Raw genomic sequence first — 15,566 nt, forward strand, 5'->3', positions numbered from 1 at the left:
GCTAAAACAAAGCAGCACCGGGCAGCCTCTGCTCTCCCGCGCTCCCGCCCCAGTCCTGCTCTTTCTTGCTAACTACACAGCTCGCTCCCGTCCCGCTGTTAATTCAGTTTAAAACGGCAGACTGCACTGATCTGTGCGCAAGGTTACAGATTGGGCTCGTGCCCATTTTGTTACAGCACAGATTGCTTCCAGTCTTGCAGCGGGAGCCATCTGGGAGGAAGAGCAAATGCTCGGCTACTTAATTGGTGCTTTCAGTAAAATAGAGCACGGTCAGGATTGACAGAGCTAGAGAAAATAACAAAAGCAGCCATCGTGAAGGGAGGGAAGGAAAAAGGAGCCTGCCTACACTCCAGACTCTGAAAAGATCTGGAGATAAATAGGATTTGTGACAAACCCCTGCACAGTGCTTAGCCTTTGGTGTTGCTGCTTCTCCAGCCCAGTTTGAGAGACGCTGCCTGATTTTCCCAACCCAAGCAGGAGCAGGGGGACTGGCTTCATGGCGCGATTCATGGCACGTTTGTGGCATGAACAAGCTCTCGTTCACACAGCAGGCTGGTAACACACACTACAGCAAATTGGCTATACACCTCTTTTGCATATTGGAGTAAAGGGAGACTGATATCTTGATTGGGATTTCTAAAATGGCCTCATTTACTAAAATTACTTCAACAGTATTTCCAGATTCTCTCAGTTTTACAATTCAGAAATGTCTCCTATTTCTTCATGGGAATTGCAGCAGGTCTTCGTTAATGAAGGGTGGGCAGGATTGAACACCATCACACCTCTTCATGCCTGCCTCCCCTACTCTTTCTCTTACCCCCCCCCCCCCAATATAGGTACTCCAGCTGCCTGTTTGGCAGATCAGATTTTAGCTCTCACACTTCCTAAATCCACCTAATGTGAGAATTTCAGGATCTTCCATGTTGCAGATTCCTTCTCTCCTCTAGCTCATCACAACTCCCATATTTTCTTGTTGCTCAAGAAAGAAGTTGACCTGGCCTCCTCCTTCAGGTTTCCAACTGTTCTGCAGCTTATTTCAGTCTCCACAGATCAGCCAATACCTGATTTTGCAACAGTTTGCATAATACATTTTGTGCTCTATTCCTGTTTTTGTAAAAATCTCAGAAGTTATTAAACCAGCTCAAGTTCAGTAATTAGATCCAGAGCGGAACATAGCTAGCAGGGTGTCTGGTATAAAGACTAGCTTCATACCACCTTGGACAATGATTAAGTGCTGCACTATTACAGATAATGCCTTCATAAATCTAAGAAGGCTCTTCTCACCTCATGCTCTCAGAATTGTTAATGCTCTGCCACTGTGGATCAATAAACTGTATCTGGGCCTCCCCACAAGCCAGCATTTTAGGGAAGCGTGGCCGTATCTGCCCGTAGGGCAATTAACACCACCTAGTATCCATTTTCTTGGCGTCTTCCAAATACACAACATAAGCTTTGCAGAAACTTCACCTAAGGGCTGGCTGCATGGACACAAGATCAAAGAAAACAAAGTTATCCATTTGTTACGCTTGGAAACTGTAGTTCGTCTTCGGCAGATGTGAACTTCAAACCCTTTATCAAAGGTCATTCATGCATGTTAAGAAACCTGAGAGTATAACAAACAAGCCGATATTTCATTTGGAGTTTCTAAAAGCTACAAGAAGTGTTAGGAAAGATACTAAAAACAAAACCAAGAAACCGTGTCACCATTTTTATATAAATGTTACTTTTAAGTACTTTGACCTGTCTGCACCCACATTTTTTATGCAATATAGTTCACAGACATTCTTATTTCAGCTAAGAAAGCTTATTTCAATTAACCTTAAACCTACACCTTGTTAACTCAATCTAGTCCTAATTGAGAATCTACATAGTTTTTTTCTTTTTTGTATCAGCTTAATTAACCTTGTTAAAAAAAATCACACTTTTATTTAAACCTAAGGAAGGACAGTTACAGACAAACCTTCTAAGGGATCACCTACAATTTCTGAGAAGAGTAATCACAGAAAAGACTGATCACATCAATCACCCTAAGCTCTTAAGAGCCCAGCACAAAGGTTTTTGACACCCATTTAGGACAAGTCTTTCATTGCTCGATACCATATTGATGCGGTGTTCCAAAGAAATGGGGGCCAGCAGCAAACGGACAGTGCTGAGACGTGACTGCTGTGACTCCGACCATACGCCAACTGCTGCTGTTGGCTTATTTTTGGACATTAGCCTCCTGCACTAACTAGTGCGAAATCACTTCCAGAGAAGCAATCAGATATAACTTCAATCCCTGAAGGCCATGCTTGGCCTTGGGCTCAGGTATGAGGCCCTGGAAAAAAGCAACTTTATAAAGAAAAAGGAAGCCAACTCTACTTTCACTCTTCACTAGCGCTCCATTCTCCTTGCAAAGAATGAAAGCAAATGCCGTGCTGGAAAATAAGTGATTTTATTATGGTGATTTTTTATTATGGTGAATTATGCTGATTCTTTGAAAGTGTTCTAAACTATCTCTTGTAACAGAATTGCCATATCATGGTTATTTCATTCAGCTATTATTTTGTAGTTTAGTGTCTCAGATTGCTGATAAGTTTATTTTCATTAAATATCAGTCTGAATACATCCACCAAAAACTTTTACTGTTATTTGACTGGTCATCCTCATTTGCTTCTTCTAAATAATTTAATCCAACCAATTCTGTGAGTTTGGATGCTAGAACACAGAAGCACAGCCCAATAATTATTTCCTAGCAAAATAATTATTTTGCTAGGTACTTCTAGACTGAACTGACGTAAAGACAGGACTACTGGCCAGCTTTTAGCCAACTTCATAAAAACAAACAAATGAACACTCGAAGCAATCAATAAGTTCTAGCAGCTGATTTTCAGAGATGAAGTTCTCATTTCTGGAAGGCAGCCTGGCAGCATGCCCCCCCTCTTCCTCTGCACAGGGCAGCACAGCCTTGCCCGTGCCACCCCCGAGATACCTCCAGCCCTCTCCTGTCGCTCTGACTGCAGTGCTGCTGGAGATGTGAGGCTACTTCAGCTTCCAGGCACATTTAGACTTCTGGCTCCACATAGATGGGAACAACGAGAGTAGCTACCTGCCGCTGGGCTGCTATGGGACTGGGTTTCCAGTTCCTGGAGAGAAGCAGTGAGATCACGGCTTCACGTCAGCAGTCGCAGACTGTGTGGGGAGATGGTTTCAGGCTCTCATGCAGATCTCGGAAAAAATAATATTCTGAAATAACTGAAAATGTGTAGGTACCGTTAGGCTGCAGGGATGGTGGCTGTGCTGACAGGCCTGCTTCCAGACGCACGTTGCTTTGTTCCCCAGGGAAGCGTTCGTGTTTGAGGGGACACTATTAAGCATGGCAAGTCCCAACGTGAGCCTTTTCTTCTTGTCTTTTTACATAGTTCTGTGTGGCTATATATACAGTCTTTATTTTATGGAGGAAATAAGCGAACGTCACTACAGACACACAAACGGGGCCCAGCCTAGCTAAATGCCAGACACGTAGCTCGGCAAACTCCTGCAGCACAGGGCACTGAATCCACAGCTTCGTTCATCGCTGAAAAGCAGCCAGGACCCACAGAGACAGTAAGGCTTTAGCAGGCATGCAGTGCCCCCAGATGACCAACCTAACGTCTCTTTGCATTGAGAGGTGTCACTGCGGGCTGTGACTCGCAATGCCCACAGCGAGGACACCTGCTGGGGCGTGCAGGTGTACCCGCGCACAGCAAGAACCCCAAATATTTATACCTACAAAGATAACTCTAGAAGAATGTCTAGTGTGAAGGCCTTTGGAAACCCGTTCTTTCTGGCACCCCTCTCTGCATGGACAGATCGGCAGTGCTTTATCCTGGGTAGGCAATTAAATCTCCTGGTCATTGTAGCTCTTGTATCCTTACGGGCTAGGGCAAGACCCACTAGTCCCATGACAGCATGGCAACTGTACATCTGTAAGGATGATAAGCTGTAAACTGTAACGATGGTGCTATCTGTGTCTTATTTTATGCACTTGAGGATTCTTTCATCCCAGAGCCATCTCCTTGTGCAGTCATTACGTTCATGAAGCCTCAGAATGAAATCACTGGTAAGTCAGAGATCTTGCAGGGATACGTTCCCGCTTGTACTGCTACAGAAACCATTCTGCTGCTGTTAAAAAGGGACACCGTATCCCCCCGTATAATCTGCATGCACGAGGCCTCTCACATTTGGGTGGTTTCCTGGGGGAACTTCCACTCTTGAATAAGACGTTTACAGCTCAGATCTTGCTGCTTTTGTATCTGTCTGCTCATTTCCACCATTCGGAGCTTTTTTCCATCCATCTGCGCAGGCAGCCTGATTATCACCCTCTTCGCTCTGCACATAATAATAACAGCTTATCTGCAGTTATCGCTGCGGACCACGCAAGCAGAGAATAACCAGGCTGATATATGCTGCCGAGCTACAGGAACACTTTCCCCGGCTTACTTAACCCTCTCACAGACCTCCACCTCCGCTCACTGCCTGTAAAATTTCTAGGGCTTTTTAGCTGAAGTGTTTGGTTTTGTTTCCTTCTGGACAACAAAGAACAGCATGGGATCTTCACGCACAACTTGACATGTTTCTTTACCAAATAATTCTGTATTTCTGATGTATTCTCTTTGATAGTCTAAATCAAAGCTTGAATGTATTTTAGCATCCATCTGCTGATTTGAGTGACTGTTTATTACACCTGCGCAAACACAGCAGCACAGTTTGCTACCACTGGGAGACAGCCTTGGGTACCTCGCTAATGCCAGTAATGAAGGCAACTAAATGTAATGAAGGCAATTAAATATTTCTTTCTGTCATGCTTCAGTATTACTAATTATAACACCTTTTTGTTTGTTTGTTTTTACATTTGTGACCAGCAGCTTGAGAATCAGTGTGACTCATGGTAAGTATCGGCAAGCCAGGGATTTCTGCAGTTCGGGTTCTGCTTGGGATGCTGTCTCCTTACAGCATTTTCCCTGTTCTTGCAGCAGTGATCTTAGAGATAGATTCAGCTGCCATTTCCCATGCTCCACGGAGCTGTAATACATGCCCTTCTCCTTGTAATTCTCTTTCTAGTGGTGTCCTCATCATATGATCCCTTGCTACTTTTAAAAAATGCAGCAAATATGTAAAGTGAAGAATATGTGATCCCCTTTTTCTACTGCCATCTGTAACTGAGTACGTTTTCCTTTTGCTGCACTTGCATAAGACCATACCCTCTTAGAAGTCCTCGACGCACCACAGGACGGGTACTTCCACGTTCAGATGAGTACAGCAGGAAATCCACACTCGCAGCAGCTTTCCAAGACTCAGTCCTCGCAACAAAATCTAAACCAGCATTTGCTGGCACGATGACATGCATGAAATCATATTCTCATTCTAGATGCAAAATCACTGGGCTAACGATGCCATGTTAAACATGAGAGGAGAGGCAAAGGGAGATGGACAATCTTTCCACTGGCATCTTCAAAGCCTTCTCAGGGCATCTTAAGCTACAGACCTTTTGAGCACAAGTCATATTCTTCCAGAGCTCATTCCCGCTGCTCTCCTATCCTTCTTCCCTGTTCCATCAATTCTTTATAAAAGCTATTTAAGGGTTATACAAATGGGAAAAGTCCCCACTGCAACTACATAATTCCTCCGAAAAGCTCACCAGTTTTGTACAGCTTCATTCTGGGCTCCTCCTCTAGGCTGAACCACTGTCTGGCACACTTTGAGGGTCACCTCAGCATCCTTCATTTCAGTGCACTGAGGAAAGATCGTCCCAGCCACTGGATTTCTTGAAGGAGGTCATACATATCTGACTCTAATTTTGTACCACTGCCTTCGAGTCCCACAAGAATTTCTCTTCTAATTCCCATGTACTGATCAAAACACTTGATATACCTCAAGATGTCGATTCAAGATGAATCCACAAAGAGTCTTAGGACTCCTAAAATACTTTCCACATAATGCTGGGAAGCAATGGCACATTTCTTGGTCTAGATATAACATGGGTCCACTCACATTCCTGGTTTCTGAGCATCATAATTTCATCTCTTAGCATACGCTCCTCCTTGGTCAAACACAGCAAAGCCAGCCAATTTTCCACTGAGCTACACTGGATTCTGAGTAGCAAGTGTTTTTCTCTGTAGTTTTACAGCTTAATTCCCTATTACAGAGGCTCAGTGCCCTATCCTTTGCAATAAGGAACATAATGGCATTTCTAAGGTTCTTTCAGCTCTTGTTACAGATAGCCACCTTCATATGAAAGGTTCTAACCAGAGACGTACCAGTGTTTCAGTTGTTTGCACCAGTGTTTCACCAAAGAGGAAAGATACCTGCTCATCCTGAAACTTGCAATACTCTGTCTCCCTGAATCTCCAATACTCTTTTCATAGCACGTCCTAGACCTTTTCCTGGTGCTTCAGTGATGAGCAGGCTCTTCTAGTTAAGATGAAGACAAAGGGCTTAATTGTTCTGCAAGTCATTTTTTTTAGCTGGGCATTGACACTAATTACCCCCCAAATACATAAAACTCCAGTGCTTCTACACTAGCTCAAATTATAGGCCATCGTCCCCTCTGCATGTACTGTACTTCCCATCTGGGTCATGTGGCCCGAAGGGACTCCAATAACCTTTTCAACTGCCCTTGGGCTTAAAGATTTATCCCTGTTTCTGGTTCTGTAAATCAAACCGGTCAAAGTTGAAGCTTGTTTTGATCTCCCATCATTTTGCAAACAAGCAGATGGACTGAGCTGGTATCTGTCTTTGGATGTAGGCTGGAAGTCGGTCCTGCTTTGAAGGAGGTGCTGGTCCCTTCAACACAAATTCTTCTGTGATTTTTGCCTTTAATTTGAAAAATCTTTTGTCACTTTTAACCAATCAAGGGCCTCTCTATTGATTATAGCTTATGATTTTAGTTATGGCAAGGATCGACTGTAATTAAACAATCTGGAGAAGAAAAAAAAAAGGGGGAGGGGGGCGTACCTTCAGATTTCTTCCCCGGTGCAGAAATTCACGTGCTAACTGCACTGGAGATAAGACTTGCGTTCAGTAACTTTCCATCAGACCCTTGCAACCTCCAAACCAATGGGACAGGAAAGGGGACTGAGGGCTACAAGCGCCAGATGGTCTGAGACTGTCAGGTACACGAGTCAAATCCAGCCTGCAAGATGTCTCCATTCACCCCAGCACTTTTCTTTGGGAAGGAAGAAAGGGCAATGCACACCTAAACTTTCCAAACAGCTGCATGCTTGAAAACACCTCTATGCAGTGAATTCAAACTGCCATTAGCTCCCTCGTGGGCCGGGTTGGTGAGAAGAGGCAGGCACACTGGCCCAGGACGGCAGCACCCACCCCCAGCATCCCATGAAGCTGTGGAGCTGGGTTCTGGGCATCCCACCCTCTAATGAATGGAGGACATCACCTTTCGTCCAGCACTTGGCCATCCACTTCACAGAGATTGTCTCTTTTGAGCTAGTAGAAATTGCTCTTAATATCCAGCACTACGGTCTCTCATTTCTCAGTGTTGATGGCTGCTCTTACGCAGGGTTTTATAGGACTGCTCTCCTGATGCTATAAAATCAATTATCTTGGTGCGACCGTTCCCTGTTAATGCATCCTGGCTGGGAGTTTGGAAAAAGAATAAAAAAGCCCAGTGACGAAAGCACTTTGTGAAAAGACGGACTAGAAGGCAGTGCAAGCCGGCAGGGTTTCCATTTCCCTACGGAGATCACAGAACCACAGCACGGCTGAGGTTGGCAGGGACCTCTGGAGGTCACCCAGTCCAACCCCCTGCCCAAGCAGGGACACTCAGAGCTGGCTGCCAAGGACCACGTCCGGGTGGCGTTTGAAGATCTCCAAGGAGGAGACTCCACGACCTCTTTGGGCAGCCTGTGCCAGTGCCAGTCACCCACACATACAGAAGTGCTGCCTGGTCCTCAGAGGGAACCTCCTGTGTTTGTGCCCATTGCCTCTTGTCCTGGCACTGGGCACCACAGAAAAGAGCCTGGCTCCATCCGCTTTGTACCCTCCCCCGAGGTATTTATAGACACTGACGAGATCCCCCTGAGCCTTCTCTCCCCCAGCTGACCAGCTCCAGCTCTCTGAGCCTCTTACTACTAGAGAGGTGCTTCCACCCCCTGATCACCCTGGTGGCCCTCCCACGGTCTCTTTCCAGCCTGTTCACTGCAGCCCCCACCTGCCCACCTCTCCATGGAGCGTGGCCTCCAGCACCACACTGCTCGTGTGCCCTTCAGTTTGGCGTTTCTCCTGCCCTTGGCCAGCTCTCCTGTCCTCTCCGCTTGTCCAAGAGGACCTGCTGAGCTGCCAGGCAGGCAACCACGACGAGCATCTCCTCGAACAGACCAGACCAGACAAACCCCTCTTCCCCTCTAACCTTCACAGGTTAGCATTGCTGCTAGGTTAAAATACTACAGCAGGAGCAAACCCAGCAGCGTGAAAACATCACCTCGGTCTCTCACAGCGCACTTGCAGCCTTCCAGCAGCGCTGGGGCGTGTAATTCCCTCCCCGCAGCCTCCCGCTGAGTTATTCTGTCTGCGCTACCTGAAGCACACGCGGTGCAAATCCTCGGGCAGGCATGAAACCAGCTCTTCGAGCACCTCTTTGCTGGCTCTGTGGGCTCCAAACCACACTCTGCCAAGCTCCTTGGCATCACAGGGAGAGATTTCACAGAGCCGCATCGCCCCAACCTCCCCCGGGACTGCCGAGCCCCACCAGATGTGCTTCCTCTCCCATGTCAGTTTAATTTGTGCCTGTGGTGTCTCTCACATAGGCCTACAAGCGGGAGTCAGACAAGGGAGGTGTGCTGGCCCTGGGGGTTGTTATCCTCTTCTCCCCGGCCTCCTTCAGTCAGGGCCCAGCTCTTCCCAGCCCAGCGCCGCGCCACGTTGTTCGTGCTCCCCAGGCTTGGTGGAGCGCTGACACAGTGCCACAACATTTCCCGTCCAAAAGAGATCTCACTCTCAACTCGATTTTTAATCAGAGTTTCCCCTTCTACAGACTCTGAAATGACCTGGGGAAGTGGATCCACCTGTCAGGTCAGCGGGAGAGGCGGCACGGGCGGCCAGCTCGGCCCCTGCCACATGCCCGGCACCTCACGGGGCGGAGGCGGATGAGAACAGAGGCACTGGGGATGAACGACCTCCACCCCGCGTGCCTCCCGTGGGGCTCACCAGGAGGGCACGGGATCGATGGAAAAGACTGAGCCCGACCATGCGGGAGCTGCCACACCACGGCCCGGCTCCCTGCACGGACATTTTCCTTCGCTCTTCCCCAGCTCGCAGCGTGCCGCAGGGTTAGCATCTGCTCGTACATCGCGTCCCGGCTTCCCCTGTCACGTCGGCGCTGCCCTGTGTTTGTCTTTCCCAGCGGCCAGGAAGAGATAAGCACACGTCTGTGTCTCTGCACTGCCCTCGCACTATCTCCCGCCGCCCTCCTCGCTGCCGTTAAAAGGAAAAAGCAAAAACAGAGTTGCTGAGGGGGAGCGTGTTTGGCCTTTAAAGTATTTGTGTTAATGAGTGACAGAATAAAGGATCTAAACCGGGATCTGCTCCACATTGAAGCTGAAGGATGAAGCGATGGTTTTCCTTGCTTGTTGTTTGGTTTTGCTTTTTAATCAGAGAAAAAGAGTACGGAAATGTGAAAGCCTCAGCTCCTAAATGCTAACTGCAACCAGCAGGATGAAGAGGCTGTAATCTGCTCATTTCATGCTTTTTGGGCAGCTGCAGCAATGGCTTCTGTAGTGTTTTCAAGGACCAGATGAGGCTGACTTTTATTAATTTACTTCAGCATTATGCAGGTCTGCCCAGTGGACCCAGCACGGCGCTGGCAGGACAGAAATGTTAACCCTCACGTGGCCGCACCTGCCACTCGACAGCTCAGCAATATGAAGGCAGGAGCAGAGGGGAGGCCAAAAAGCCCTCATTTTGACTCTGTTTTGCCCAAATTAGTTCCCATTCAATTCCCTTTCTCTGAAAGCAAACCCTCTGGTTCCTGGCACGGCAGCAGCGCTGGGTGTGCAGCCTGCCCCAGCCAGAGCACCCGCTCCTGCTGTACGTAAATCCTTCTGAGGGTAAATAAACGCGGCTGGACCCTCCTGGGGAGCTGTAGGGGATGTTACAGCAGCTCCCACCTCGCTTTTCTAAATTCACTCAGGTGGGAGCCATGGAAACAGAAGCAGCCCCAGCTGTTGTCGGTACCAACCAGTCAGCACGGGGGCGGCTGCACCTCCGCGCCCGCCGTGCCAGCACGCCATTTATCGGTGCACTTGGCAATGCGGGAGGGGAGCCGGGAAACGAACACCGACCGCTTTCGGCTTCCCACGCCTGCAGCAGGCAGTGCCCGCAGGAGGGCAGGTGCAGGGCTGATTTTATCTCACAGCGTGCTAACAAGCACTTTGCGCGGGCACACACCCAGACGCACACGCAGGCTGCTCATAAATTTGGCCGCGGCACCAGCTGCAAACACCACGCCGGGCATTTCTGCTCGTATTCTGCCGACCGAGGGCTTCGAAGGGGTTTGCAGCAACGCGTGAGAGACGATTCTCAGAACAAAAGCAACCCCGGAGCAAATTTTGCTTCCATTCTGCCTGACCTTGGCCAGGCTTTGTGCGGGAGGAGGTGGGGAGCTGCCGCCCAGCACGGGGAGCAGTCACCCCTCGGGGAGCAGGCTGTGACAGGCGGCAGGAGGTGATCCCGAGGTGTCCCCGGGCTCCCACCGCTGCTCAGCAGCAGCCGAGCTGCAGAACGGGTCCCAGACCTACGGCGCGGGGCCGTGCCACCACCCCGCCTGCTGTAACACTGGGAGCAAGCCGCTGCTTCGCATTCGGCTCAGAAACACTTGCAGCCCGCAGTGTTATTTCTGCAAAAAGCAAACGTTCGGTGTTTTCCAGTCGGCAGATAATCACTGGATAAGGCAGGTCGCCCCACACAGCCGCACCAAAAACAGCATTTACACAAAAACGCTGTCTTCATCCTCGAGCAGCTTAGCCAGGAGCTAATTGCTGTTCCCGTTGAAGCGAAACCTGCCTGCTTCCCATGGCATGTGCCTACATTGCTTCTATACAGCAGGCTCAGCTAAGGTCCTCCAGCACAAAGACCAGGAAGAAACCAACAAACAATGCTGTTGTTTTGGATTTTTCACCCATTTAGAAATTGAGAAATACTCCCAATATTTAGAATTCGACTTAACTCATTTAATTCTCCAGCCAAGGGAAGGATCCCAGGAGAGCCTCCCTTCTCCCCGAAGCAAAACCAAAGCGATCGAGATTGTTTTTCCCTTCAGATTAAACCATCCTTCCTCGGCTCTAGCCCATCTAATGCTGCAGCAATCTCATCCCCTCAGCATCTCATCTGAGCACTGCACTCATCCGCGCGGCTGCAACTACAGATCATTGACAGACGCGATCTTATCGATACCACGTCCGAGTGAAACTGCCTTTATCCCCGCATCCTTCGGCGGCCCGAACCCAGTGATGCCGGCACGGAGGATGCAGCCGCAGCCAGGAGGGAGATACCTCCCTCCAGCACCTCTCGCCCCTTCATAAACAGGCTGGGCACCGCAGCTCTCGGCACAGGGAACGCAAGCGCCGGATACAACAACGAGACCGCCAGCCCTGTTCAAAGAGAAAAAGGATGCAAGCGGGATGCATTTACTTACGTGAAGACTCAGTGCCAAACATGGCTGGCCCCAGATGCTGCTATTTTAAAAAGGAGAGAATAAAAAAGAGAGGAAGACGGAGGGAGTGTATGAGAGCAGGGATGAGACTGCTACACAGCAGGGGTCATGAAGCCAGACAATGCAGTCCAACCTATCCAAGCTGCCAGACTCTCCTCTCCTCTCTTCTCTTCTCCCCTCCTCTGCCCCACGCTGCAGACAGCTTTTCCTTGCCACCAAAGGTCCTTCTTCAGGCGGCCAAAGGCAGGAGCTTCTGTTTTAAATCCAAGAGATAAGGGAAGGCCGGCGTCCCTCCCGTGATAGCGGGAGGCAGAAATAGGTAGCAGCCACCAGACACTGCAATCCCCAGCCCCTGCTCTCAGTAAGACAATAGCATAGCTCATGCATACACTGGATGACGTCAGGACACTGCACAGACTGACTGCTGCTAACCAGAGGCTCGCAGGGGGCTCGGATGGAGCACGGCGATTCAAATGGGAATTCCTTTGTCACAAAATGCAGAAGACAAAGAAGCCGACGTGTATTTCCCTCCCCGATGATAAACCCCCCCCCGCCTCCTGCCCCGTGCTTTTAATGCCAGCACTGAAATATCTGCCGTGAATTCGCCCTTCTCTACTCGGCTGCACAAGATGCAAAGCGTTTCTTTGCAAACGCATCATGCAGAATAAATTTCTGGGACAAATGTCCTAGTAAATGCCATTTATGGCATATTCAATAAAGAATAATCATGAGTTTCCATCACTAACTCTCTTCATTATTTTTCCCTCAAAGAAAAATTAAATTCCTGGGCCAATCTACACTTCAAACATATTTTTCACGTGGTGCTGGCCAACTGTCTGATTTACTTAAATCTATTGTCAAAATACACTGTAGCAATGCTCTAACCATAATAAGTCACACATTTAAATAAAGAGAAAAATCCCAAACCACATTGATCCCACTGATAAAAAAGCACCCTAGCAACCAAAAAATGTTTTCTTTATTTTTTATTCTTTTAAACCATCTAGATTTAGCATTTCTTAGCCTCTGCAAGTGCATTTTTGAGTGCATTGGACATATCTTTTCTGACATTCAGTAATTTCAAAACGTTAAAATGTAGAAACAAAGACCTAAGCTGACTCCTTCCAGTCCTACTGCAGACAAAAGGCATTTCCATGCCTTGTGCTGGCAAGTGCAGCGAAGCAGTAAGCTGATGTTTGGAAGCCTGCAGACATCGGGGGTCATCTATAAGAAAGGCAGTCTGGAGGGGGTAAAAATTCGAAGGTTTCTAATAAATCTCCCTGAGCAAGCATCTGCAGCTACTAACATGGCAAGCGCCGATAAGCGCTGCTAGAGGCCAAGAAGAAAGGGAACACGCACAAATCCATTAGGCAAAGCACTTAAAGAAAAGCAACCCCCCCATTTCTGATCTTCTGCAGATTAACTGTTACCAAACACTCCCACTGCTCTGCCTGCTCGGGGGTTTGTGCATTTTGCGGAATGCGCCGTGTCACTGTGGCCGGCAGGCTGGGAAATCGGGTAAAGTCTAATGCTTGCAGCACCTTACACCAGAGCATCTCAACAGCTTAAATCATTCGGGGGCCAGCCAGCCATCGGCTGGGGTCACAGCTGCCCTAAGAGTAGACTGGAAAGCAAGGTATGAGTTGGAGCTGCAGCTGCCCACTGCCACACCAAGTCCTCTGCTCTTGGGGACGGGGAGCGCAGCCCCAAGTTCACACAACCCTAAACTCATGCAACCCCAAGCTCACACAATGTGTGTGCCCAGCAATGACAGTATGGACCCTGTACAGCACGGGGCTGTATTGAGCCCCATCTCCTTGTCCTCATACGGAGGGCTGGGGGCACCTCCAAGGCACACCAAGCTCCTCTGGTGGCCACCTCCGTTGGCACAAAATGCTCCTCAGCTTTTCCACGGCTCTCCACCCCGTTTGTCAAACAGACTCTTTGTATTCAGCACACACCCTGAGAACACTTAGTCCCACCAGGCTTTTGGGAGCGTTTTACTGTGTTTCATCCCTGGAACAGAGCCATGGGAGAGGCTGTGCCCTGGAGTGAGACATCTCACAACACGCTCTGTAACAGGCAGCTTCTGGTCTCTCCGCTGACAGACAGGACACGGGAGCACGGTGACTCAGAGCAACCCTTAGGCAGCGACTAACCAGGTGTCCTCCATCTGTTCTTAAGCACCTGAAATAATGACCTGGCTGTTCAATCGCAATTAAGATTTCCACTCATGTGCATGGGTGCTCAGCACCATGAAGACCTGTCCAAATTACTTCTGGCCACAGAGCTGTAAGGGCTGTGGCACAGATCCTCTGACGAGGCCCACAGTGTGGCTATTCCCAGAACTGAAGTAGTTATTTTGACTATTTAGAGCTGGTAACGCCTCCTTCGGCTGTACCAGCTTGACAAAAAGCTGTTGTGTGTGGAGCGAAGCAAGCCTTCTGGATCAGCTTTCAAGTGACCCAGGCAAGTTCACAGAGGAAACGTGTCCATTATGTACCTAAGCCTCTCAGCACCTTCAAACATCAATCTCTGGAACAAAACCCTTAGTGTTAATGTGCAGTGGCCTAAGAATAAGTTTTGCTCTGATGAGCAAATCCGAACTCCCCACAGCATTGTTTCCAGGGAAGGTGACAAAGCTCAGGGCCTTCCAATGACATCCTTGAAGGTGTCAGGGAGCCCAGGCCGGCAGCCAAGTTCTCATTACACTGACGCACATACCTTGTTGAAAAGCCCAAATAACCCCTGCGGTATCTGTGCAAGGATTTCATAACACTCCTGGTGGTTCGCGTTATGTTTGCCAGGTCAGTGCTTTAGGTTGTGGGGAAAGTGACACTTGACAGACTACTGAAAGACCTTCACTGAAATTCTTTATCAACTCTATCTAAAACTCGCAGCAAAATGACTTTGAGAAAGTATTAAAACCTGTATCCTCTCTTCTGCTTTTGTATGGCCGTAACCTCACAGTTAAGTGAGCCGGCCAGCAAAACATGGGATTTCTGTTTCCTAACCCGAGTCCTGCTATTGGTTTATTCTACAAAGAAGGGTTAACGAATTTCATCTCTGCCTATTTGAAGTCTATCTATCTCATACAGCTGTTCAGATTATGTAAATTAGCAGACAGAGAATGTCACAGGAAATCTGTAAGAATTATCATTGTCACGATCTGCTCACAATGTGCACAAGACATTGTTCAAGCATTACATTCAATATAACTTCCATATATTTCTCCACAAGCCAGCATGAAATATTTAAAGCAGCAAATATATATGTTGTTCAAAGCTCTCTGCTCTATGTTCATGTCTTCCAGAGAAAGGGATGTGCTCCTCAGCCCTTACCACTCTTTCAGCAGGTATTTCTTATTTCTCGATTTACTACTACACAAAAAGAATATACATATATTATTTTATTTTGTCAGGGCATAAGTCTAAACATTAAAGAATAGCTTGATTTTTAATAAAGCTAAAAAGGGAAATGTTAAATTTCTATACGGATGTAAATTTCTGCTTTAGAATAATTTCTCTCAAAAATGGTGCAGGCAGGAACGTGTGAGCTACTAACAGAGGCAGATTTGTATACACGCTTTACTCCTGATCCACTCCTATGGAAATCTTTATTCTCCCTTGTTTACAAAAAAAATTTAACTTTGAGTTAAATCCCCTTTTCCAGAGGAAAAACTCTAGGAAAGGAAAAGGAACCCATCACACCTGCGAGGTCCTCCTGCGGCGTCAGACTGGGAGGCTGCTTTCAGCAGGGGAGGTCTCGCCCATCTCCACCACGGTGAGGCAACTGATCTTACGTATCCCAGTCTCCAGAGGTCACACAGAGCAACCTCCATCATCCTCAAAGATGGCTAAGGTTTTTGTTTAGTTCATTA

General features: G+C 48.1%; 1 protein-coding gene across 4 annotated transcripts in view; it reads right to left on the reverse strand.

The window, feature by feature from the left end:
- ST7 (suppression of tumorigenicity 7) overlaps positions 1-15,566 on the reverse strand; it is a 144,499-nt gene that overhangs the window by 93,143 nt on the left and 35,790 nt on the right. Inside the window, exon 1 of one of the 4 annotated variants that reach the window (XM_048051010.2) lies at positions 11,669-12,048. The exons of the other annotated variants lie outside the window; for them this stretch is intronic. Within the exon in view, the coding sequence (XP_047906967.1) occupies positions 11,669-11,690 (22 nt within the window). The 5' untranslated portion in view covers positions 11,691-12,048. Of the gene's footprint in view, positions 1-11,668; positions 12,049-15,566 lie in introns of those variants that run through there. 4 annotated transcript variants of the gene reach the window in all.

Source organism: Anser cygnoides, chromosome 1, assembly GCF_040182565.1.
Source record: "Anser cygnoides isolate HZ-2024a breed goose chromosome 1, Taihu_goose_T2T_genome, whole genome shotgun sequence".
Classification (NCBI taxonomy): domain Eukaryota; kingdom Metazoa; phylum Chordata; class Aves; order Anseriformes; family Anatidae; genus Anser; species Anser cygnoides.